The sequence below is a fragment of the Ixodes scapularis genome, unplaced genomic scaffold, assembly GCF_016920785.2.
Source record: "Ixodes scapularis isolate PalLabHiFi unplaced genomic scaffold, ASM1692078v2 PGA_scaffold0__279_contigs__length_252992795, whole genome shotgun sequence".
Classification (NCBI taxonomy): Eukaryota; Metazoa; Arthropoda; class Arachnida; order Ixodida; family Ixodidae; genus Ixodes; species Ixodes scapularis.
This window is the reverse complement of record NW_024609835.1, coordinates 169,995,339-170,021,611: the sequence shown is the minus strand read 5'-3', so window position 1 is coordinate 170,021,611 and position 26,273 is coordinate 169,995,339. Positions and strand designations below refer to the sequence as shown.

Sequence of the window (26,273 nt, the reverse complement as noted above, 5' to 3'; positions counted from 1 at the left end):
CAGAACGCGTTCGACAGCCCAGCAGGCAAAGATGACGGCGCGAGAAGGCGAGTATTCGAGCGGTCTATAGGAGGTATTTAGAGGAAACCTGTAATGCTGTTTGGCGCTATCTAGCGACTGAAGCAAGAGACATTGGATATGTCTGGGAGTGGCACCTGCATTGCTCAAACGTGAGCTATTACCCTGGTGGCGCCGCTTAGTCTAGCGCCCGAAGCAAGATATGCTGCGTATGCCAGGAAGCAGTGATCGCATAGCATGCCAATACGGCGGAAGCTTAGGCCCTGGCGGGCCATTCGGAACAGGACTACGTATCACCGAAGTGGGCTTTTACTGCGAAGAACAGTCAGGCTTTTCGCTGCGCCGTGCTTCAGTATGTGTGCGTCGCGTTCGTATATGTGTCGCACATCGAAGCCGTCGGCACGAAATGTGGGGCTTATCGTTCACCCTTTGCCAAGTTACGAGACGGTACAACTGTGGGATCTGCTGGCGCCGGCTGGCTGTCGCCGGCCGGCTGATATAAAATACGAGAGAGGAAATCCAATAAGACGGCACAAGCGAAACGTTTGTGCATGCCCGTTGTTTTAGTTTGCCCATATCTCTTATTTTCTAACGGTAGGTAACATAGCAATTCCTAACGTTATCAATAAGAATATATATTTGTCGGAATTTTACGAGGCTGGCCAGTTGCAGGCTTACGTAAGCAATTTTGTAGGCTCCGCTCTGTTGCAGTCTTGAACAAGCCCTTTGAAAACAAAAAAAGAAATAGAAACTCATCATGAAAGAAATAGTTTAATGACGAGGTACAGGACCACTACAACCCTTCAATACAAATACAAAATACAAATTGAACATTACTGCAGACGAAATGCTAATAAAACGGCTCGTTATAGATTCCCCAGAGGTTAAACCGGCGACTTCAAAACGATACCTGCTCAGGGACCTTATAACAAATGTAGGAAAAGCTCGTAATTGAAAAATGTTCTAAACCGGCAGTTATTTGAGACATATTTAATAACGCTGAATATCAAACTGGATGCTCTGGACGTTATTAAAAAGCTGCTAAAATTTCAAACATATTTCCGAGCGTAGGAGACCACAGGCTCTTTTACAGGATCGCAGAGCTTAGGTCCACCAGATGAAGACACCAGCACCCACGATGATAATGCATGTCAAGATGGACACCTGCAAAACACTAGCCATTCCCACGTATTTCTCCACTGAAAGAAGAGAAGGCAGGGAAGAAATAAAATATGTAGTATGAATCAAAGGGTCATTGCATGCAATTATCATGCAGATTTTGGATTACGATTGTAACGAGATACGCGTAAAATTATTCCATTCTTTATAAAAAGAAATTGGCCAAACTTGTTTCTTAAAATGAGAAACCGCCAAGCTATGGCTATTATGATTATTAGAAGTCTTGTCAGGTTTCGGTTTACCGGCAGGCTTGCGCATGACGTTAAGCACAGTGACATAAGTTGAAGTCTTAGTTCGCTGAAAGTTAGAAAAAGTGAGAAAAAAACAAAAACATTATGCCTCTAACGGCTGTGCTACGCTGTGTTAATGGAGCGCTAATACTAGGTTACTTGGTACCCGGTATTCGACCAAGTCTTTGCTTGAACATAAACCGGCGGAGCTAATTCTTAAAGGAGAACGCAAGTACAGCCCCTTGCGAAAGAAATGCGAACGTCGGAACGTATTTAATACTCATTATTTGTATTAAATCTATCTGCAACTGTGTAAACGTTGGGGCGATGCAACATGGAAGTATTTAAAAGAAGTTAACGATTCTTGGGCTAAAGTGAAACAAAGAACTGTTCTCTCACGTAACTTGATTGGAGTTAGGTTTGCGGCTATATAAGGATTCGAGGATATTTACACACAGTAGCTGGGTTAGACTTTCTTTTTCCTGCCTTTTTACTACCAAAGTTTTCAGCTTTTATCACAGTTTCGGGTAATTTTCAACATCAACTATTGCCCTCGGCGTGTCAGTCAACGGTCGTCAGCGGAAGTTCTCGGGCAGCCTGTGATGCGCTTTGGGAGAGGTGGTGGTACCAAGTGACGCCCATGCTGCGTTGCCAATGCTGCGAGGGCGCGGCAATTAGCGCTTTATGTTATAACAATCTTAAACAAATTGGCCCGAATTCTGTTCACCAAAAGGGGCAACCACTTTACACCGTCACTACCCTGCTAGCGCACCGCAGGCTACGCAAGAGCTTCCACTGACGACGGTTAAGTGACGCGACGTGAGCGAGAGGCAGTCTCATCTTCGTTTGAGATTCTTCCCATCGGTACAGTATACGCATCTCTAGAGCGCCCCCACTTTCGGCAGGAGAAAGCTTTACAGGCGGAGACTTCTAGTAAATATTTAGTTTCTGTTTTTGCTAACTCTACTGTGCTTAATACTATGTCCTAGGCCAGTGGTTCTCCAATGAGGTTCCGGGGATCCTTTGGGGTCCGCGAAGGGATTCTAGGGGTCTGCGGATCTCAGCCGTATCAGCGAAGCCCGGCAATGAAACTTCTCATTTCTCAGATTGCGAAAAAACGTTCCCAATTTTGGGCAAGTTTTCTCATGTACGTGTCAACAAGAGAAGTCAACTTCACATCAGCCCTTAGTTTTATTCATTTACTCAATCATTGTCATAATTTACCCATCTTTTCCCTTTCCCCTCACCACGAATAGGGTCCCCCGTCATCTCCGCCGATCCACAAGGGGTCCGCAAAACAGCAACGGTTGAGAACCACTGTCTTAGGCCATCGGCAATCACGTGCCCGTTAGTATTCTCAAAATTGACCTCGACCCCTCCTCGGTTTCTTTGTCATTTTGCACACGAACGGATCGTGGACTTCTCTATTTTAGCCGAAAATTTTTAAAAAGTATCCGTTGGTGTTAAAAACACAAATTCCACTCAACATTAAAAAATACATTCTTGAAAATATTTTCTTCAGATAGGTCTAATGAACAAAGAGTCAGGGCGACAACGAGACGGTAAAGTTACTAGACATTTCTCAACCCCCGAGACAGCAGGAAGCAATAACTACACAAACGTACAACTTCTATGTAGAAAGGAATAGAATGGGACAGAAATAGCAAAAAAGGGGGCAAAGTTTGCATCTTGTAGAATCAATGAACAGGAACTCAGAACGCAAAGGAGCGGGTGAAAATTACTAGACGTAACTCAACCCTGAGACCACAGGAACCAATGTCGACACAAACACACAAAATCTCCAAAAACTAGAGACTGTTCGTGTCGTTATCGCTTCCTTCAGTCTCGGGGTTTTAGGTCTAGATAGAACTATTTCTGTCGCAACTCGATCTACTTAGATTTAAACCTAATTTTCCATGATAATGTTTTTCCATAATCTCTTCTTGCGTCTGTCCGAAGCAGATAAGCAAAGTAATCCGACCCCATATAAAAAGGACGATTTTTAAATCAACAAACACCGGAAACTCTGCGGCCTACTTGTAACAAACCAAGTGTAGTATTTAGGAAAAATATGCACCGAAGAGGTGCTGTCCACAACAGGCATCAACTGTAAACTGAAATCTGGTTGGATCACGGGAGAAGTTTGTATTCGTGCCGACCACCGCCTGTTTCTTGCGCTAAACGTGTTGCCACAAAACATACTACTAGAGCGATTAATATCGAGAACACTGTGGCTAACTATTACCTACGGGTAAAAAACTTCAATTTAATAGAACGTTAGGGTGGCTGGCCTTCTAGGAGAGCAAACTACAGAAGCAAGGATACTCCGATGGGTCAAAATAAAATTACACATACCGAGGGCAGTGTCCCACCCGACCATCTCGTCCTTGATTTGTTCATCGAGCCACTTTTCCAAGGGTTTGAAGTACCTCCTCATGGAGCCAGCGGACATCTGGCTTGTCCCGGCCAATATTTCCAAGACCTCTGGCCACGGCTTGCTTTTACCGAGGGATAATCCACGCCTGGATGGTGAAAATCGAGATAGATCACACAATATATGTACCCCGCTGAAGTTTGAGTTGCCGTAAAACTTGGGGTACAGAAACATGTACAGAATGCTTTGATTAGTATTTGTTCTAACCAAGTATGCATTACAGTATAGTAAACAATGCTTTGAGACTTATAAGAATAAAAGCGATTAGAGAGAAGTCAAATCGACGAACTGAAAACGCAACGGCTCAAATTAAGTTTATTGAAAGCAACAAGAACGCCACAAACCACAGAAAACGCCATACCAACCACCACCATATGCACGCACATTCTTGAAAGGACTCAAGAATTGCCAACTCTGAGCAATAAACGACAAACTGTTATAATGGTTGCTGATAGGCTTCAACTTTAATTTTAAGCGCTTTGTTTGTTCGCTTCTCAGTTGTACGGTACTCTTTTGAACTTTTATTTTTTCCAGATGTCGTATGCCAACTAGCACGGCTAGATTTTTTATGTAATAGTGAACTATAGGAGTGCGAACACGTTGTTGCTGCACCAGTGAGACTTAAAAATACACGCAATCAAGTTCACCATAAGAAAATTAGGTTGGCTTGCTAGGGGGTGAGTAGGAAGCAACAGGAATCTAGGTGACTGTTCGTGCCATGCATTGTAAGCAATTCCACGTGCAGTGAGCGACTAGCCCGAAAAGGAAGAGGACGAAGAAAGCTCGAGCCTGGCTTCCGAACCGCAATAACCGCGTCGATCGATCGTGCCGACCACTTTTCATTTATTAAGACAAACCGTCTTAATGTAATCCAGTGGCTATATATTTGTGACCCGTACTGAGCGACATCCACTGCCTAGCAGCTTTGTGACTTTACAATTTTAGTGAGCTATTCATGTTTTGCCACCTCTCAAAATGAATGATCAAGGTGACCAGACTTCAACGGGAACGCCAACTACGATGGCAGCGACTACAGTTTCAACAAAGTTCCCGGAATTCTGGTCATCCAATTAAAAACTTGGTTTCTAACAGTCGGGTAGACATTTCGAAAGCGCTGAATCACATAATCGCCAAATGAACTATGACGGTGCTACCTCAACCACCTAATCTGCAGCACACCTCTGGCTCGTCTAGCTACTCCAGGCTGAACTGCGAAACTCATCCGGTGTTTCACTCGTTTCTAATATACTAATTTAGCAGTCGAAAAAAAAATCAAATCACTTAGTCACTATGCTTCCTCTCTAAAGGGGAATATTGTAGTGAGCGACCAGCCCAAAAAGAAAGAGGGCGAAGAGAGCTCGAGTTCGACTCCCGAACGGCAAGGTCCGCGTTGATCGACCGATCAGACCCATTTCTATCTATTAACCAATGCTTGAGTAGTCCAGTTGGCTACACACGTATATCGAGTTCAAGAATGTTCTACGCGACACTATGAAAACTTCCAGCATTAAAGTCTGGCGAAATGAACCACGAAATATATGACCAAGCTCTGACAACTGTTAACCGAGGTGCCCCCTATTGCGGAGAATAAGCAACCCTAGGCAGATAGCAGTTAAATTTATCATCGAAATTGCCTTGAACGCGAAACCGATCGCTCACTTTAGGATATGTCCGGCGAGCTCGTGTCCGTAAATGTCGCATTCGTGGAAAGGATTTTCGTCGTCGATCTTGTTGGTCTTGGAGCAAAGATATTCGTGAACTTGGAACTGAAGTATGAAGGACACGAAATAGCTGCAAAGAATACGCGGAAATTAAAAAAAAAACCACAGTAGGCAGACACGAATAAAATACTGAGAGAAACATACCTTATATACGGGGCGTTAATAGCAACGTGGTACTTTGCTCCGGGGTCGAAATGAAGTTCCGCCCTCGTCAACGGCGGTGATACTCCTTGATACTTAATCCTACAAAGAAAAACATAATGCGAAGGGCAGAGCAGTGGAAGGCACACGTTTTGTTTACAGTTGAAGGACTTCGGCAGAGCAGTTTAAGAGCAACACTGAAATGAACTTCGTAATTGTTAAAACACGTGACGAAGACGTATTGATAGCTTTCAAATAATTTTGATAGTGAGGATTACTCGAAGCGTTACACACTCCTGTGGATGGCAGGGCGGAAAGTAATTTGGTGGAGATGCGGTGCGCGTGTCGTGTTCTCCGCGAGAAAATGTTGCTGCGAACTGGCGAGATTCCTTCACGTTACAATGGCTAGGGGACGTGCCGAACGATGTTCGATGCTAAAGTCGCCTGTGTATTAGTCGCAATACCAGGATTACAAACACATAACACTTAGTCATAACTTGATAGACAAATACTCTAGTTGATGGGTCTTTGCAGGGAAGTGCGCGGAAACATTCTACAGTACGATATTCGTGCGTCTAACACAACATCAATAAAATAAAACCTGGCTCCTAGTTTAAATTTGAGTTCGTTTGATATGGGAGGAACAAAGCATTCCTTTTGTCAAAAAATTGGCATAAAAGCGCCGATGAAAAAATTGCACAGTGACCTTTATCTTCAAAGACGTGCATATACGGACGATGGACAGGCCTAAATATTTTCGGAATTAGGGGCAACATTAATAAGACCGTTAGTTCCTACACATATGGGTTAATTTGCTCTGATGCATAGAAAAGAAAGATAGAAACTGAAACAAATCACATATGTGCCGCTAAATATGATCACGACCACATTTCGAATATAGGAGCTGTCGAGAATGCACCGAAGCTACTTTTGTAGGAGCGTTAGGTGGTTTTTTCTGCGCCAGTGTTATAGCCTTAGAAGGTTAAACAAAACAACCCATGAAAACAGAAACTACAAACGGAATCTTCAGATATGAACTACGACGGAAGCTTTTCTCACAAGAGTGGAACAGAGATACGAAGATGAGAACGGTTGGAATAAGGTTTACGACAAGCATATCTCAATAAACTTTCACAGGCAGTCGCCCGTCAGAAGAATGCAGGAAGAGCTTGTGCCTGGTGCCCTTCAGGTAAATGGAGCCTACGCGCCTCACCTGTATTCCCAAAACCTTTTGTTCATGTCTTCGAATGGGGTCTCGCCTGTGAAGACGGACCAACGCCATTTCTCCAGCGCGTAACCATAAGGGAGGAAAGCTATCTTGTCCAGAGCCGTCTGAAGCAGAGCATCAATTGGGTCTGAAACGGCGACAAAAAATAAAATGAAACTGCAATTTTGAGTGCTAAATGCAAAGTAGAAGCGCCAAGAAAAAAAAAAGAAAAAAACCCTTGAAGTGACGTATTTCAATTACAATTTATTCTAAAGAATAAAGCATGGACAAAGCTCTTTCCCCGACTCGTCAATATAGATGAACTACTCCAATAAAAATCAAAGGACTAGAGCTTTACAAAGCACACTCACCGATGTATTCGAAGCCCAGCAAGCCCAGGTGGCGGTAGCGTCTGACCGTTGACACAGAGAGGGCGATCAGGTCTCCAACCATCTCTTGGAACGCTGGAATGCGAAGTCATTCCCATCACTCGAGATAAATATTTGAGCCGAAAGCAGAATGACAAAAGATGGCTACCTTCGTTGGCGCCATCCTGGAAGGAGGGATGCAGGTGACTGTACAGCATGTAGTAGACAATGTGGCCCATCTCGTGGTGAGCGTTCAGGAGGTCCAATAATCTTGGTTCAGTGCACATCTTGATTCTGAACATACATATAGGGAAGCAAAGAACAATATCACAGTGAGAATGGCACAACATTTGTTACACTTAACAAGGCACGACCTGATAGAGAAAATAAAAACCTTCTGGTTCGTGAAGAAAGAGCCCGTAGGAACTTATTTTCTGTCGATCCGTTAATTGTTTAAGGCTCATGAAATGAATAATGAACTCAGAAACTTTTTCACTTATCAAGTTTCCTAACTAATCTAATTTCAGATGTAAATAATGGTGAGAGACAAAACAATATTCAGTTGATGAGAAAGAAAACATTTAATTTTTTTTTAAAAGTGTGTCTAGTGAAACAAGCATTATAAATATAGCACTATAGAAAACAATTCGTTTTAATATTTACATCGATGCGTATTAATGTCTGCACATATAAATGATTTCCGTACGCCACGTTCAGAATTAAGCCGTTAAAAAAATGCTGATGGCTGCTTTTTAGTAAGCAATCCAATTGCTTAGAACGAAAATAATTGGCGTAGAAATTGCGCACTAATACCTTGAACTTCAGAATATTTTTCGGATGATGTAGTCATTTGTAGATAGAACAGTCTAACATACTTTGTTGGAGAGTTGAGAGCGGTGTTGTCTTAAATTCTATTCAATAAATGCACGAGGTCTTGCAAACACAGCTTCTAAACTCTGATGCAACGGATATTTATATCATAATATTCAATGAATAGTTTTGAATATCCAAGTTTTCCTCAAAAAAGCATTGAAATTTATCAATAGTTTTTGAAAATGTCTGAATCAAATACATGTGCAACAAAAAGAACCATTTCTAGCAAAACGCGAACATTATGTGAGAAAATAGATACAAAATAAAAGCCGCATTATAACAAAGAAGACAATAGTCGTAACAACTTCTGATCTTTGAAGAACATGTTCAATTATAATTTTCAAGGAAACGTATTTCGATGGTGAGCAATATTGCTACAGGGTGTTTTTTACTACGTCAACAGATCATAAACAAAGGACTAAAAGTAGGGCTGGAGACACGAAGCGCTACTGGCAACTGAAACGTGTTTAAAAAAAAAAAACCCAAAAAAAACAAATATATACACACCTTGGATTATAGTGTGAATATATGTACATGTCTCCAAATAAAATGCAATTCTTGCTACCGTGCCCACTCCTACTCTTCGACCTCTTTTTTTCAGCGCCCTAACGTAGTAACCACGTAACAATTACCTTTTTCTATTTTTAGGCTTTAACGATTTGTTTCAGAAAAGCCGCGAAATCTACATTATCAAAGTCAATTTGACTAAACCTTGGTATTTTTAATTAGTGATACTTAACTCATGGTTCAATTTAGAAACTCGCTCAGCATAATCGAAAACCCCGAAATGAGTACTTTATAGAAAGACTGAACACTTAGGAAGCGCAGCATTGCGCTACAGTCGCCACTCGTGCAACAGGCAAAAGACTGGCGGCGAGAAAACGCGGATATTAAGAGATGAACTGCACGGGCATTGTACTGCACCGGTAGCCTCCTTCGTGGTCCACGAGTGGCAACTTCAGCTCTCCACCGTGTTTTCTAAGTGATTTCTAAAATTGAATGGTTTTGTAGCTTTCGATGACGCTCAGCAAGTTTCGAGTTCAAACCCTTTGCAAAGTTGATCTAAAAAGTGAATTTACATTTTCTAGTCAATTAACCAACTTATTGTGACAATGATCCCCCTGTATTATGTCCCCTTGGCAGTGTTGTAGGCGTTACAAAAAAAAGTAACGAAATACATTACTCGTTTCTTGCGAAAAAAAAACGAACGCGTTACCTTTACTGATAAGAAGCAACACGCGTTGCTTTTGCGCAACTTTATATTTATAAATTGACGCTAACAGCGATTTTCGAGAAAGAGGGTGTGGACGTGGTTTTTCTAAAATGGGACGCTTCGCCTTTGGAAATGATAGGCAGAGTTTAGAAGGCATGTGGAATGAGTGCTATAATTAATGACTTGGCGCCTGTACTTCGGTTCAGCTTAAATCCGGACGCAGCGGACGCTACGAACTAATGGGACCAATAAAGAAGCGTCAAAAGCGCAAGTCAATCAGCCTTGTTTGTTTGTGATTGGTTCACCAATGATAGAAAAGATATATGAACATGGCGAACACCATGATGGCGCCCTTTTAAGGTTGTCTGATTACTCCCATCAGCTCGTAGCGTCGGCTGCGTGTGGCTTAAAGACCAACAACCAGTACTCTCTCCACTTTTCCCACGCTTCCTCCTCTCACCCCTTCTACCCTGTCCAGCGTAACGGGTAACGTAATTACGTCACCCGTTACTGTTTTGAAAAACGTAATGAGTCTTACTACGTTACTGAAAAAAACTAACGCGTTACCGGTAACGCTATACTTGTAAAGCGGTACCCGAAAACACTGATCGCTGACCATAAAGTTAATAGGTGTAGCCTCACGGTTTTTATGAAACAAATTTTAAGATTTAGAAAACTGCCTGTGCACTGCCACGGTTGAAGTTTTACGTCATTTCCGTTTAAAAGGTTCGTGAATATGAGCTGAAGCCAGCTGAAAGACCATTAGAGAAAGACTGCGACCAAGAGCTTATTTGATCTCAAGAAGCGCAGAAACCTACTTTCGCTCTCCAAGAACATACCTGTAATCATCCCCATCGCTGAAATCAGCCGCTGCGGGGTGGCAGACGATGTTTCGGTCGGCCGGCTGGGACAAAATGGACTTGTTCCAGAACGTTGGCGTCATGGGGCTTAGCCCCAGGCTGACGAAAAACGCTTCCGCAGTCTCAAAGATCCTCTGGGCGTCCCATTTCTGCGGCAAAATGAAACATCGACAATAACGTGCCTGGTGGAAATTCTGTTTTAAGCGAACCGAGTGAATGTTTAAAAGGCTGTAGTTCGGAGATTCTTCAAGTTGCCCAAACTAACAATATTTGCATAATAACCAGCCTTTACTCTGCACGGCATGCTATCCAGATTTGTTTAGAAGAGTTATTGCAAAATCCATATATGAAGGCGATGCCGATACTGACATTAAACACATCTGTGGTTTTTAGTGCTGTAAGTTACTGGAAGAGAAGCTAGCAGGTTGACATCAGTGCAGGAGAGAGTTTCCAAAGCATTTATTTCACAGTCAAAACATTTTACTATAATTTGAGAACAAACTGCCCATAGAGTGAACCCCTACCTGTCGCTGGTGACAAGTTTCTATTGTTGCCAGTGAAGACTTTGCCAATAAAAAAAAAGACAAAAAAATGATTAAATAAACTAGCAGAAAAAGAAATCTTAATCGTTGGGCTCCTAGTTTCGCGATGTTAGGTGCTGTGTTTAAACAGTTTTGAGGCAAATCGGGGATCATGTAAGAAGCGCAGCAGTGTACCTCTTAAAGTCTTAATTTTTATTACTTGCTAACTTGGTGAACCATAGACATGGTGCCAACCTTCAAGCCAAGAAAGAAATAGGTGCGAAATGTAGATGAAACGTTCGGAAGATTATTTTTGTACGCGCACCATGAAACAGATTTGAGTCACTTTCAAAAGTTTCCGCAATCAAATAGATGCTGGGCGCTTCATCTGAGGCCGCCATATTTTGCAAACGTGTTCCGAGCATGGTTTGGTCACGAGCGCTGCCTATCTTCCCAGTGACCTCGGGCCCAATCACAGGTTCTGCGCTGTGAGTGAGACCCAGCAACTGGTAAAAGACAACGTTTTTTTCTTAAAGGTATTGTAAACTATTTTTAACCCTCCACTGATGTGTACGAGATACCGTCTGGTAAGTAAATCCTGAACGTTTATTTCAGTTTCTGTCATACATACCTGAAATTCCATCTCGCGCGTAATATCGATGGGAGTGCCATTCCTAAGAGTGGTGTACAAGTTTCCCCACTGTTGAGACCACATGTCGCCTGAAACAAAAACAAAGGACTGCTTACCCCCAGGAAGAGACAAATGGAGTCCAAGTCTCATACCGAGAAGGTGTGCAGGGATCGTGCCGTCCTCCGGCATCCTACCAGGGTAGATGTCTCGCAGTTTCATACGGACGTAAGCGTGGAGCTTTTTGTAGAGAGGCGACAGTTCTTCGAAGATTCCATCGATCACTTCCGTAAAATTGTTCATCGCGTAGCTCTTCAACCACATCTCCTTGATGTTTCCATAACCTAATTCCGCAGAAGAAGAAAGAACAGCAAAGATTGAGTTCAAGTGAATTTATAGAGTGACAACATGTCGGAATAATTACAGATCCGAGCAGCAGAAAGCTGTGCATTACAGCAGCTTTGCGCTCTAAAAGGAACCACGAAAACGCTGCAGATTTGGCGGGGGGGGGGGGGGGGGGGGGGCGAGTGAAATTTGCTAGGCTAGGTGAACGAATGTGCTACGGGGTTGTGGCTTCCTACCACACGAACATCTAGGTTTTAAATTTGCTGTGGTCGAAGCAAACAACGTGGTATGCCTTTCTTTTTGTGAGAACCTTAATGTGTTGAACGTGGACATTTAACGTCGAAATTGAGTTTGTTATCCTATACGTGAAAATAACCCTTTTTCTTTCTTTATTTTTTTGTTATTTTTCTTTTTATTGCTAATTTTCTGGGTCATTAACTCCACCATGAATGTTGATTTTGCAGCTATACGGGGATGTTTTAGAAACGAACGAAATCATTTACTCTGAGTACGCCATTCTCTTTGTGGCGGCGGTGGTTAATATGACAATATCGGTCATTGTCATACTCAAATTTTCTGTCGAGTTAAATATTTGTACGACACTTAGTAGTATTCTTTTTATAATGTTTTGATTGAGAAACTCAAGAAAAATACAACTGGGGGTAACAAAACAAGTAACAACTTTTGTAGCTAAACTCTTACAAGGTTTCCTTGTTTTCAGAGTATTTTTCGTGGATTACGGACGGTATTTCGCAGAACATATTTTCTTACCAAGAATTCGGAGTTTACCGCAGTTTATTTCTGACACAGTCCCATTTCTTTGAAATACGAAGTAAATTGGAAATTTTTATTATTAAAAAAAAAGAAATTAGTGTGTATACGTGGGCTAGATTCAAATGAACACGTTCGTATATTATAACAATTCAGCTTTATCTGGTTTTGGCGGTGTAGTTAATTTAAGTATAAATTGTTTGATTTATGTCAGCAGAATTTGATTTAATTTACCAACTGTGTTATCTGTGACTATATTCGTTTTCAACTCAAGCAACAAGGAAAATTTGCTCATTTTCACACGCCGCGGGAAGTAGTCCTGAGTGGATTTGGGTTTCGGGGCGTTTGAGGCGTGTGTATCTTTGTTAAGATAACAAAAAATGCGCCTGAAAATCTTATTCCTCTACATAAAAGGGAAAAGGAGTGCTGCTCCCCGAGTAGCCGGACTTTTCTTTTTTTTTACTTCAGTCCTTGAGGTGCAGAAGAGTATTTTTGAAAATTATAAATCCGTCCGATCACTAATACAAATACGGAAGAAAGGCGTACTGTAACTTTAAAGTGCAGTCGAATTACTTTTTTTTATTCACGTAAACCCTGCCAACCTAGAACAAAAGCAGATCGATCTTTTTTAGAATGAAAAAGTTGAGCTGTTTCGCATTACGATTGTCTTGAAATGTGACGTTTTCCTAGCATTGGTATGGAACTTTTTGCGTTCCGATTGTCTTGCAATAAAATATCACATAACTGACGAGCAAAGTGGAAAGTAAAAAACGCAATCAACACTGATATACCCAGATGAGTAACGCGTTTCGCTCGATGATTATTTGATTTAAATTCAAACCCACTGCTAATAAAAAATCTAATACGAAACTAAATAATAGTTTGAAAGTTATTTGTGCAGAAAAGGTTCGATTCATGTCATTATTGAAAAAACGGCATAATTTTTATTACGATTTAGTTAAGGATTTGTATAAGGATATAAGTAATCCTTTTAACCAGCTTTATTTGTATTCTCTAACCTGGCCACGTGTGACCTATAATCTGGTCGTGTATTTCGAAGGATGGTTGCCAGACAGCACTCTCAAATGTTGTTCTTAGTTGTCAAAAAGAAAACAAAAAAAGGGCACCGTTTTCCCAAATTGCAATACATTTAGACACAAGATTAACTACTGGCATAGGTAGACCGAATGTTAGCACGGACGGCGTACAACTAATGAAAAAAATGGGCACAACATTCTGAAGAGACAGAAACCGTTCATTCGCGTACTCGCTCCCCAATTTAAGGTTTCCTTCAAAAGCACAAGGCTTTTATAGTGCTGCTGCGTCGCGTTTTGCTTCAAGCGTAATTTGGGCTTAGAACTAGAGGGTTACCTTTTGTTGTTTTGGGGATATCAGTACACATAAACGTTCCTTACAATGCTTACCTTCGGCTCACTAAAACCAGCCTAATCAGCGAGTCTGTTTTCGGGCGCTTTTGTACTTGAGCTATTACGTACCTTCGGAAATCGCAGATTCGTTCGCGAGCTTGATGTAGGGAATGAAGAGGTCCCTTTCTTGCCTGCCCACAGAGTTGTGCCACGCTGCCCATGCTTCCATCAGAAGGTCGTAATCTCCTACTTCGCGCATAATGGCTGCGAGTCCTATATAAAAAAATACTCAACTAGAACTGAGCTATGGAATAGCTTTGGCATGCGAGAGGCCGCGAGGACCAACAATGAAAATATAGAAGAGAAATTTCAAAGTCCTCTGATCAAGGTAGGAACATCGGAGGAAAAAATAAGTGCTGGCACCCATATTACCCCTAACAGTGCTGTAAGTCATTCTAAAAGCGGAACGTGCTTGCACTTAGGGGAGTCGTAAAGGCTGGGGCTTGCGGACACATTTGCCAAATATTACGGCCAAGCTTTTGAAATTAGGTGTTGTCATGCGCGTCGATCCTTTGCACGGGTGAACGTGGCATAATTCACTGCACTTTTTATTACCAACTATGCATACTTAATGTATTCTTTGCCCCACTGTCGGTGAGGATACGTCATCGGCGCCCTTTCAAATCCTACTTCCAAAGGGTGCTCGCCAGTAACAAATTTTACCGCCTTTGTCGGTGTCCCCAATGAGCACGTTCCTTCACACTACGTTTTAATGACATCCGTTTGCTACTATCAGTAAAACAAAAGACGCGGCAATAACTCGATCGAGCGAGCAGTGTCGCGCAGTGCCCAAAACCGTCGAGTCACAAAACAGGTGACAGACGCAGTGCTTATGCTCATTTCTTCTTCAGGACCGCACATAAGTAACTTGCAGTCGAAATACGTAGCTTATTCGTAACTGCGAGAGTCCCTTCACATACGATGTATGAAGCACAAAGTATATCAATGTCTACACTTTAACGCTCGGCGGCTGTGCAGCGCATGTGGTTTCATCTAATGAAACTCGCGCAAATTTAGTCATTTTCAGGCGCTCTATATAATCGTAAAAACGTTTTTCTATCCTACGTTTCACACAAAGTCCGAGTGCAGCCGACATTACCATTCGATTGTCGATCAAGCAGCGCCAAAAGTACGTTTGCTGTCAGCAACTAGAGCAATGACGAAAAAAAACGCATAATCACGCAAATTTATTATGCGCGATTGGTTTAGCCGTGACTATGCACATTTATTCCTGATTGATTGATTGATTTTGCCGACTTTTATCGTTGGCTACGATCCCGTAACACCACTCCGTTTCCTGGCACGAAACAAAGTGTAGGAGAAATGCAGACGCCCAGAAACACTTAGAAAACAAAAATGTAGAAAAAAAAAAACAAAAAAAAAAAAACGAAACTGAGTAATGATTGACAAGGACTCACCAGGTTCAATCTTTAGTCGTCCCCTAAAATCAATACGAACTTCAGTTTCGCTGTAAATAGTTTCCATTTCAGCGTTGAGTTCATCCATCTGCAGACAATATGTGTATATATATATATTTCAATAAATGAAGAGGCTAATTAGAGAATCAAAGTAGTTTTAGAGTAAATCTTGCAAACCTTTTCCGATTTTTCCACGCTGAACGAGCCATTGCCCAGTGGTGCACTTTCTTGAAATAGCCTTTTCAACGTTGCGTTCTGAAAGTGTCTCCACGCGAAACGGCGCAGCGTATTGGAAATTTCACTGTGGACCTTCGAGACTTCGCCAAACACCACATTCTTCAAAACAAGAAAAAAAAAAAGACAGAAGTAAATGGTGCATTCATAATATAAACTATTAAGTTACTTCTTTCTTTAAGAGCGTATACGAATGAATTGAGAAGGAGTTTGTTGCAAGAGATAGAAAAACTTGAAATAAAGCAGTCTCGGAGGCAGTCTCAAATATTTAATCTTAGCTTGCCTCTAATTCTAGGTTCGCAGAAGAAGTCACAATATGATATGGGGTTAATATTTCACAGTACTGATCTATTAACGAAACCAACAAATATAACAATAGATAAACGCATGATACGATTTTAAAATACTGATTTAAGGGTGACTTGGATCATGAATTAAGGATTAATTTACAGACTACAATTTAATAGCACTTCGCAACCTAGAAGGTTCAAACAACTGATTACTATAAAAAAATAAGAGGAAAAAACACAAAACGGTAACAGACTGGATACACGTCACTCCGTTACATGTCAAGTCTGTTGTATGTGTAACCCAGTAGCGGGCTACACGTGGTTGATACTAGTGTGATAACACTGGATTGATAGTAGATAACTCCCTGGAAGGGCGTGTTTTGTTTAATTCTTCCTGTAGCGGCCAAGCGTCATTATACTGGTCTCTGTCCAAACCTGTGTCCCGTGTGTAACAATGGAGACTAGGATTTTACGAAGCTGCTAGGCGTAAACGATACGAGCCGCAGTGCGAGGTACCCAAGACAGCGACACGGGAGTGTCAGCCAGCGTCACTCAGCCGCTCATCATGCGGTTGACCGAATTCGGCCCCGCCACAGGTAACCTGGAAGTTTACCTCAAGAGGTTTGAAGCTTTTCCAAGAGTAAAAAAATTCTACGACTAGCGCAAAACAGGCGTGTTCATCACAGTACCGCGTGATGAAGCCTATATGACCCCACGGAACCTGGGCTTCCCGGAGACGCCAGAGAAAAAGTATCAACAGATAAGAGAAGTGCACAAGCGTTACAAGCCGAAGCGTTCTATTGTGACGGAGCAGTAGAACCTTTACAAACGTACCCAAGGAAGCCTGTCAATGAGTTCATAGTGCAGTTGAAACGATTAGCGACAAACTGCCCGTTGGGCGCAAAAGCCGATCGGGTTTCGACCGAGGGGCTCGCTGTGGCGCCACGAAGACGGCCACGGTGACCATTGTTGAAGTTACGGTGCTGTCACCTCGAGTCCGTGAGGATCTTGACGAAGGTGCCTGTATGCGCCGTGTCGGCCATTGGACGGAGGGTGGCACGTGACTCCGAAAGGATTGAAACCTACTGGCCGATCGGTTCCCGAGGTTGAGAAGGACCGAGGTTTCAAAAGCTCCTGACGGGGCGGGAAGGGCGATTTTTGCTTGCTTTCGAACGACCGCAAGAACGTTCGACGGAGATGCAAACTTCACTTACTCGTACATAGAAATTGTACAGAGTTCGCAAAGTAAATAAATGTCTAACCTAGAACCCTCGAAAGCCTCCATCGTGCACCAATTATTAAGCAGCCAGCCAAGAAGAACTACGAAATTTTACTGGCGCAGTCGACAGGGCTGGTGGGAAAACATCGACATACTTCTTGGAAAGCTAAGAACATCAAAGAGATCGTGCGCCTGAACCTTCAAGGAAGGGGAGCAACACGTCTCCGGACCCTGTTGGAACAAGCTCCTTAAGACGGCGGCAGACCTTAGAGCACCTGAATTGTCAAGGGGTGCAAGCAAGTGAGCGCCTTCCGACGTTGGAGCAGAGCAAGGACTGAGAATCCTTGACGGAAGCAAACCAGCCCAGACCGGGAGAGTGAGACTTCTTGCCGTTTCTAGAAGTTGACGTGGCTCCAGTACAGTTGTCGAGTAGTGTATGGTAGTCGTTCCGAAACGCATGACTGCGAAATCGGCGGATGAGTCGGGGACGGAGGACAATAATCGGTCCGAGGGTGAACTACCGAATACGGGTAACTCGGGCGAGCCCGATGCCGTAACGATGCGGCGACTTGAGTTGGAGCACGCGCGCGAGTCGCTCAGACTCGAGTCAAAAGAGCGCATTGCCATGCGCCCGATCAAGGTGGAGGGAAAGACGACACGCGAGGAGTCAAGCTTCGAGTCGGGCGCGAGTGACGGCTGTAGCATGGACCCGTTCACGCTATGTGCCAAGGTGCTCAAACGTGGTAGGCTGCCCTGCAGCGTGGACATTCCAGTTTGGTTCAAGGAAGTCGAAGAAATATTTTCGACGTTCGAAGTAGGGCACTTCGAACGTCGAAACCTGAACGCAGAAGCGTGACCGGTGTACTGCAAAGCCTGAGTGGTACCGCGCACGCTTAATAGAAAAGGTATAACACAAGGTGCGAGACCTCGAAGTGAACGGAGTATTGTATCCTGTACAATAAAGCGAATGGGGAACTGATTTGGTTCTGGGGCCAAAAATGCGACGGCACCGCAGTGACGGCATGAGGGGACTATCGTGTGACCCTGAATCCATGCATTACGGTGGCACACAAACAGTTACCATTGTGTGAAGATCTGTTCGCGTCAGTGGCAGGAGGCACAAGCTTCACCGTGATTGATTTGTCGGAAGCGTATTTCCAGCTCGAAATGGAGACAAAATCTCAAGAACTATTGTCAATCAAAACCCATCTGAGTCTTTCTCGATACATGCGCCTGCCATTTGGTCTTGCCAGTGCACCAGCAAGTTGTCAGCCGGTAATGGATTATGCATTAAATGATGGAAAGCACAGTGGGCTATCTTGATGACGTGCTAATTGTCAGAAGGACGGAGGTGAAGTGTCTTAGACGCACGGAACACTGGCTAACAAGACTGTCACCCATTGTATTCGAATAAATGTTACCAGGCGTCAGTATCTTCAAAACCGCGGTAGGTATCTAGGTCACGAAATAGATGAAGCAGGCATTCGTCCCAACTAAAGAAAAAGTCGAGGCTATCTTGAAAGCAACCAAACCCACGTCTGTCACGGAGCTAACTGAACGCTTTTTGGGGACTGGCGAATTTTTACGCCAAATTCTTGACGGGAACAGCAAGAATCCTCGAACCAATGTACAGGCTACTAAGCAAGGCAGCAATATGGGAAGGAACAGAAGAATTCGAAAGCAGCTTTCTTCAATGCAACTGCTTATCAGTGATGAGTCAGTGTTAGCGCTGTATGATAGCAGCGCATCACCTGTGATGGGTCCGCGTACGGCCTCGGTGCGGTGCTCGCAGAGCGAAAACCAAGACGAGCGGATAATAGGCATGCTCCAGATGTAACTCAGTGCCGATACGCGCGCCTCTCGCGGCCTCTTCTGACCCTCTCGGCAACGCGGCCGCTTCTGACCCTCTCGGCACCGCGGCCGCTTCTGACCCTCTCGGCACCGCGGCCGCTTCTGACCCTCTCGGCACCGCGGCCGCTTCTGCTTCGGCGCGGGCCAGCAGCGCAATGGGGTGGAGCACCTTGAAACAGACGCGCGGCAGCCCTATCCATCTGAATTCGGCTTCATTTAGCTGCCGTTTTGGGTGGCATTCGCGCGGCTTCAAAGCTGGGATGCCTCAGATCGCGGCTTTACTTCGCTCTATTGGGAGAGGGGGATTTAGCTGTTGTTTGGCGCGGTTGATGACGTCGGCTCGCTCCATGGGACCAGTTAATGCTTTCGCATTAAAAATTATGAAGTGCGAAGATCAATGGTGGACATGACATGGAGCGGCTTGCCAAACGAAACGTATGCGAAGTTCCGGCCATACTTCAGCCGTCGTCACGAGCTTTCTATCGAGCAAGGCTCTTTGTTGTGTAACACTCGAGTCGTCATTTCAGTTTTTAAGGACAAGCGTGCTTTGCCTAATGCACGACGGGCATCCAGGTATTGGTAAAAAGAAATGCTTGTTCGTAGTCGGATTTGGTGGACGGAACTTGACGCAGATTTTAAGAAAAATAGCCAGAAGTTGTGAGGTGTGCCAAAGCGTGCGAAGTGCAACGCAGCATGTACTACTTCAGCCGTGGACAATAACGGGTAACCCCTGGGATATAACGCATTTGCATTCTGCGGAATCCAAAGGAAACGCCTTGTTTTTATGGTAGATACGTTTTCCAAGTGGTCAGAGGTGAAACTCGTGAACACTACGGCCTTAGCCACGGTGGAAGCCGTAAGTGGAGTATTTGCCGCATATGGCCTACCCAGGTTTGTAACAGACAATGTGCCACAGCTTAGATCTCACGGGTTGGCGATTTCTGAATGAGGATGAGGTGATCCCATCTGATTACGCCACCACATAATCCACAATCGAATGGTGCCGTGGAAAGATCACTACGAGCTACAAAAAGAGGCACCTTGAAAGTCCAAACGGAAGACGGAAAAGTTGGGGCGCAAGCGCACGTTGCAGCACCGGATCGACGTTTTATTTCCCTATCAAACGACACCCTACTGATTCACGGAAACAGCACCAAGCGAATCGTTCTTCGGTCAGAAAATTCGGACAAGGCCGTCCATGCTGAATGAAACCATGCGCGGTGAGAGCATGAAGAGATAATGAAACCAAACAAGGTAAGGGGGGTGAAAAGACTAAGGGAGTTTTTTTCAGTTTTCAAAAGGTCAAGCAGTGTATGTAAAAATCGTGCGAAACAAAAAAGAAAATTAGTTCTCGGGACAGGTCGTGAAAAAGGCATCAACAGTTTCATTTTTATCGTTCGTAGGTGGTGTCGTTCGGTTTTGTCACGCGGTTCTCCTCCGATGTAAAGAGGATGCGGCACGGGCCTCCTGGTCTGAAATGTCGCTGCACAACGAGGAGGCAAATCAAGTCAAGAAGGAACAAGTCAGTATCAACCGAGCGCGTGGACAGTAGAGGAACTAACTTCACGTTGGCAGCAAGTAGGATCAGGAGGCCATCGGCGATCCACCAGACCCAAACAAGAGCCTGCGAGATATGGCTACACCGGATATGTCGGTGGTCCTGTATAATATGTCGTGGTCACGAAATAAGGGGAGAGAAGTGTTGTATCCGTAGCCCAATAGGGGGATACACGTGGTTGATTGATGCTAGTGGGATAATGCGTATTCAGAGTAAATAACACTTCGGGAGGGCGTGTTTTGGGAGATCCCTGCGTAGCGGCCAAGTATCATTATTGTACTGGTCTCTGACCAAACCTGTGTCCCGTGTCTAACAGTGTCGTGAAGGTTGGCCCAACTCGCGAGCTTATGATCAGTTGACTAGTCTGTCACATCAGCAGGCCTACCAGTTTTGCGTAGGGAAATGGGGCGCGATGCCGGGAACACAGTTGACATTCCAGGCTAAATAATTAACGCAATGCCTTCACAGCTAGCACTCCATGAACAAAACGGTTTTTTGAAGGCAATCTCAACAAAATGGCATATGATGGCGTAGGTGCAATTTAACAAATTTTCATAAAGATGGCACAGATTAAATACTTAACACAAAGTAAAAAAAGAAAAAAAAAGCGAGAGGTGGGAGGTGCTCGAAGGAGAACATACAAAGCAATACCGGAGGAAAGAAGTGGCAGCATTACGATATATTAAAGTTAGTAGAAATGAATAAAAGAAATTCCACAAACCATTGTTTGCATGTTTTCAGCCGTGAGATTGGTTACGTAGTCCCACTGCGCATTGGCAGAGACGCACCCGAGGATCCTATAGTCGTCAGCAAGGCTTTCCATGAACATTGAAGCCAATGACTCGTCCGTGATAAGTCCTGAAGTGTTCTTCAGCATCTTCATGTATCTCAACTGGGAAAAACAAAATGCAGGAGGCACCTCAGTTCCCGGGAAGCTCCGAATCAAAATTTGGGGGTTTTGCGTGCCAAACCAACGACGGTCATCTGGCACGCCCCAGCGGAGGACTGAGGATTAATTTGGACCACCTGGGGATCTTTTGACGTGCAACCGAAAGCTCGGTTACACGGCGTCTTCTCCGCAATAAACCTCCGTCAGATTGCGGGCACCGCGGCCGGGCTTCGAACCCGCCATATGGCGATCCGTAGGCCGACGCTCTCGCCTCGGGAGCCAGCGAGGCGGCTGGAAGTTCCGAATACTGAGGCGAATATAGTTGTGACGAATGTATTTTGCAAAATTTAAACAGTTTTTTTTATATATATATAGCGAATTCGTCTTTTTTCGGGCATGTCTAAAGTTTGACATGCGATTTACATAAGGTAATGCACAACGGCATTGAAGCTCGCCTTTCAGATATCAATTTACAAAAATTAAAACAAGTTCTAACCCGAGCAATATCAATTTATGCCACACAATAGAGTACAAAGGGTGTTTTTTTTTTCAGGAATGGAAAATTAGTTTGGATAAAACGTCAGAAGGCTACGCTAATTCGGGCGGCGCAGGTGGCTTACTGTTCAAGGCACACAATATTGGGGGATAATCGTCAAAATAGGTATAATAGGTAAGCAATGTTTATTTTTTGTTATACGAAAAAGATATTGTTCAATGTGGAAACTATCTGAGCGTCTTCTAAAACCACTAAATCACACGGACGATAAGCGCGCAGTAACAATATCATTGGCATCTCTGCACCGCCACCTTGGGCCCGTCCGACAAGTGGTAAATTCAGCGCAAAAGTTCGAAGTGCACTTCCTACGCACTTCAAAGTTTTCTAATTTAGCTGCTTTCGATACCGTTCAGCAAGTATGATAAGAACCATCTGTAATTTCACTTACTAAAAATAAATACACGATTTAGTTAATTATTTGACTCGTCGTGTCTTACATATAGTATGTCCTCCTGGCCCAACTCATCTGCACAAACCAGATTGGTGTAGCTTTCGGCGCTCTTTTTGAACAAATTTGTAAGCAATAAAAAAAAATCGGAATGTTTGTTCAATTTCATACATCTAATTGGGGCAATCTGATTTATGAAGACTTAACCAACACTCATATTTACATACCCTGAATTGCGACAGCGGCGATAAGTACAGGAATAGGTCCCTACTTTAGACGTTGAACGACGAATAAACTCTTGAGGTAAAAACAAAACAAAAAAAAACAATAACAAAACCTCCACGGGAAAAAGAATATTTGGGAAATTCTTAATGTATGACAGCGTCCAAGTTACGTAGACAAAAACAATAAAAGACATTCCTATTCGATGTGGGCGTACCTGCTGGCTAAGCAGGACATTATCCCACAATATTTTTTGAGTTTCACGATAAAGTGACGCACTATAATTGCCAGTATAAGCTGCAACGCTAAAACACGAAGCGCGCGGTAGATATTAGAGCCGCCTCGCATTTATTTGCAAATGCAAACTGATTAACTGCGAGGCCGAGATGACTCCCCGCCTGCACTCGTTACGCCGTTCTACATTTCCGAGTCGTCTGCTATGGAAATAGCAGCACTGAAAAGGAGCAGGACTCCCCGGACAGATGCTGTGATCTCCATGGCATGTTTAAAGCTTCAGCTCCAACTGCAAAGGGTTAACCAAAACACCTGACGCGAGCAGGAACTTCTTGCCCGCTGAAGGTCAAAAGCGTTTTTGCACAATGCAGCCCCAGGGTAATTTTTATAGTTGTAGACGTAAATTATGCTACTCACAGACGCTGATGGCCTCTATATTTCCTTTTTCCAATAATTAGTAAAGCTCCGATGTATGGGGCACTTCTACTGGCACTACTGCCAATTTCGAGTGCCTCTAGTGAATACAGAGACGTCCGAGTTAGAGCCACTCGACTGTGGACTGGTTCTAACGTGATCATATCTGCAAAAAATGTTTCAAGAAAGTTCGCAATAGATTTCTGGTACGTCATACACAAATTTTAGTTTTCGATTGAACGAATTAATGCCCTCGCTTCCTTGCAGACACGAAAATACAGGGCGGCGCTAGGACAGCAGAAAGGACTTGTCTTCTACCATGTTGAATTCCAGTTTGTAAAAAAAAAAAAAAAAAACCAGGCGACAGGCGGCTCAGATAGTACCGCGAGCCATCCGTCATGGAGTTTCACCTCATATTGGCCGCGATAGTAAGCACACTCAGAAGCAGTTCTCGACAGTATTAATGAGTATCAGAGGCAGTGACTTTCACGTCTGTAAGGAGTAGGTTTATCTAAATGCATTGGAAATGAAAAGTGAGCAGAGCTGACACTTCTTGGTAGGTAGATCATAGCTGATGACACCGCCTTTGTTGACCCGGTGTTCAACATCCACAATTTAAGGCTTGAGTGAAGCTTTAAATAGAAATTAAATGTGTGTCTATGACGATGGGAGGGGAGGAGGAGAAAAGTGTGTGAGGGTACGAAGGGAAAGGAGGGTCAAACCTTTCCCCTCCATACCCTCCCCTCCTGAAGACCAGCGCTCTAATTTCGGATTGCACAGAATTGTAAATGTCTTTCATTTTTGCTTTAAATTCAGTTTCAGGGCACTTTAGATTTCTCTGGATAAAGTTCTGCGCCCTACCGGCTTTAGCAATCACATATTTTACGTGAGCATTTCATGAACAATCAGTGTTCATGTAATGCTGTGGTGGCATTTTATGAGCATGTCTTCATTGACGCGGTGGCGTCAATGAAAACAATGTGCACTCGTAATATTTATTACAAAACACGCGAGTGAGTGCCATTCGGTGCTGACAGAACAATGCAGCAAGACCCATGCGTGATGTCACCTGAGCAGCGCTGGCTCGTCCAAAATCGGAGACACCCCTGGCTCACGCAGTCGTGTTGTCTGCGCGTGTTTCCATTTAGCGCGGATTGCCTACCGTGATAAAGGCGCGCCTGAAAAAAAAAAAAAAAACTGCGCAATCGCCATGCTTCGCATCTCGGGCAGTGGGAATCTGATAACGCCTTGAGTTGTCGAAGTCGCACGCACGCTTTCATGGTGAAAGACATTCCTGCTTTCGCCAGCAAACGTCAAGCCGGATCGACCAGGAAGGGTCGATCTGGCTTGACGTCTGGTTTTTTAAGAGCAGTCTTTGCACACGTGATAGCGTGCACAACGGCTCGCTTGCCGTTGTGCTCGCTTGACTGCTCTGTCGGTCCCGAGTGACACGCGGTCGCAGGTTCCTTCTAAACCTTTTGATCGTACAGGTTGCAGCTCAACATCGGCCGGGGACGGAGTTTCGGTCTCGAAACTCCACCCCAGTTTCAAAAATAATCTGCTTGAACGAACGTGCTCTCTCTAGTCAATGGAAACATTCGTAGGTATGAAAATACTTTTCTTTTTTACAGTTTCTAGCCCAGCTGTTTCAGGAACAATATCAAATGCCAAATAAACTTTAGCGTATATTTTATTTACAGTCAGCACGAAATGAAACCCGAATGCCGGAACGCGTGGCCGTTGATAGAGGCTGCTCCACCTGGAGGGTCCCTGAGAACTAATGAAAATGCGCCTGGGTGCGAGGGTGCGGGTCCTACTAAGATGAGCTCAACCCTCTCGTGGCGCGTCCGAGAGTTCCGCGTTTCGCCGGTGGTGCGCTGTAAGTGCCATCCCATCCGATACAAAAAGCATTGTCACTCGCTTTGTGTATCGGATTCCCAGCAATATCTCTTCAGCGCTGTCATTCATTATCGCTTTGTGTATCGCAAGGGTCAAATGGAAGTTTATAAACATTTCGTGCACAGAAGACCCGTAGTTATTGACTTGTGACCGGAACCGCGCTGGGGCTCCAGTGAACGTGCTACGCGCGGTTTCTGAGTAACAGTGAAACGTCATAAACGCAAAATAAAATTCATTTATTCGCACGATCATAATCTTAAAAAAAAAAAATGCTGCAACAGACAGACGCGGATGCTTCGGTTTTTATGAGCAAGTCGCATGTTTTCGTGCGAGGTTATCCGTCGGTTCTTAAGAAGCGAGGAATTGCTTGCTGGCGCTCTTTAGTAACCACCGATATGCCAGGCGTATTAATTCCGGAGAGGAATAAATTCATCACCCTGACTGAGCAGGGCTTATCGCGAAGAGCTATAACCAGGTTAAGCGGCCACCCGGTGTCGACCGGGCGACAGTGCGGCGACAGAAAAGCACCCCGAGTGACGGCGCTTACAGCGCGCCACCGGCGAAACGCGGAAGTCCCAGACGCCTCGCGCGAGGGTTGACAACATCTTAGTAGGACCCGCACCCTCGCACCCAGGATCATTTTAATTAGTTCTCAGGGGCCCTCCAGGTGGAGCAGCCTGTGTCGATGGCCACGCGTTCCGGCGTTCGGGTTTCATTCCGTGCCGACTGTACTAAAATTTATGCACCGAAACAAAAAACAGCTGGTAGCACCGCGAAAAGCCGAAATTCACATATCGTGTCGGTATATGCTATCTATGGCGACGCGATAGTATATTTTGGATGGGTTCGATAGTAGCAGTGTTTGGGATACACTGGATTAAGCAATAACTAGGTGACATGGAATTCAGAGATAAAGATGAACTAGTCAATATACGCCCATCTTCCGTTCCCTAAATTTCACAACAAACCACCTTGATAATAATGGTTACACAAATTTAAAAACGGGCAAGCGTCTACTTCTTCGATTTTTAGAACGCTACATGATTGGTATGCAAGTATTTTGAACCGTTCAAGCTTTGGGTCGCTTCCCAGACAGTAAAAAAAGTTTTCCATGACCCTTTACACAAAGCCTTTTTTTTAAATATTAATCTCAAGTGCTATGTTA

At 44.0% G+C, this 26,273-nt stretch overlaps 1 protein-coding gene across 1 annotated transcript; it reads right to left on the bottom strand.

Moving 5' to 3' along the window:
- Positions 1 to 3,661: 3,661 nt before the first annotated feature.
- LOC8026592 (angiotensin-converting enzyme-like) lies at positions 3,662 to 15,442 on the bottom strand. The gene is made up of 12 exons (XM_040221742.1): positions 15,355 to 15,442; positions 14,006 to 14,149; positions 11,549 to 11,737; positions 11,397 to 11,485; positions 10,224 to 10,393; positions 7,468 to 7,592; positions 7,302 to 7,394; positions 6,937 to 7,078; positions 5,727 to 5,825; positions 5,521 to 5,652; positions 3,783 to 3,949; positions 3,662 to 3,672 (listed from the first exon to the last, which is right to left on the bottom strand). Exons 1-12 carry the CDS (start codon positions 15,440 to 15,442, stop codon positions 3,662 to 3,664), a joined length of 1,449 nt encoding a protein of 482 aa, XP_040077676.1.
- Between the last annotated feature and the right edge of the window lie 10,831 nt (positions 15,443 to 26,273).

What these genes read in the sequence shown, in the direction of transcription:
- LOC8026592 (XM_040221742.1), bottom strand. Translation starts at nt 15,442, where the DNA reads ATGGATGAACTCAACGCTGAAATGGAAACTATTTACAGCGAAACTGAA. An exon ending in ACGACTAAAGATTGAACCTG is followed by an intron (nt 14,150 to 15,354) that starts GTGAGTCCTTGT and finishes TTTTTTATATAG; the next exon opens with GACTCGCAGCCATTATGCGC. An exon ending in GATCCCTGCACACCTTCTCG is followed by an intron (nt 11,486 to 11,548) that starts GTATGAGACTTG and finishes TTTTTGTTTCAG; the next exon opens with GCGACATGTGGTCTCAACAG.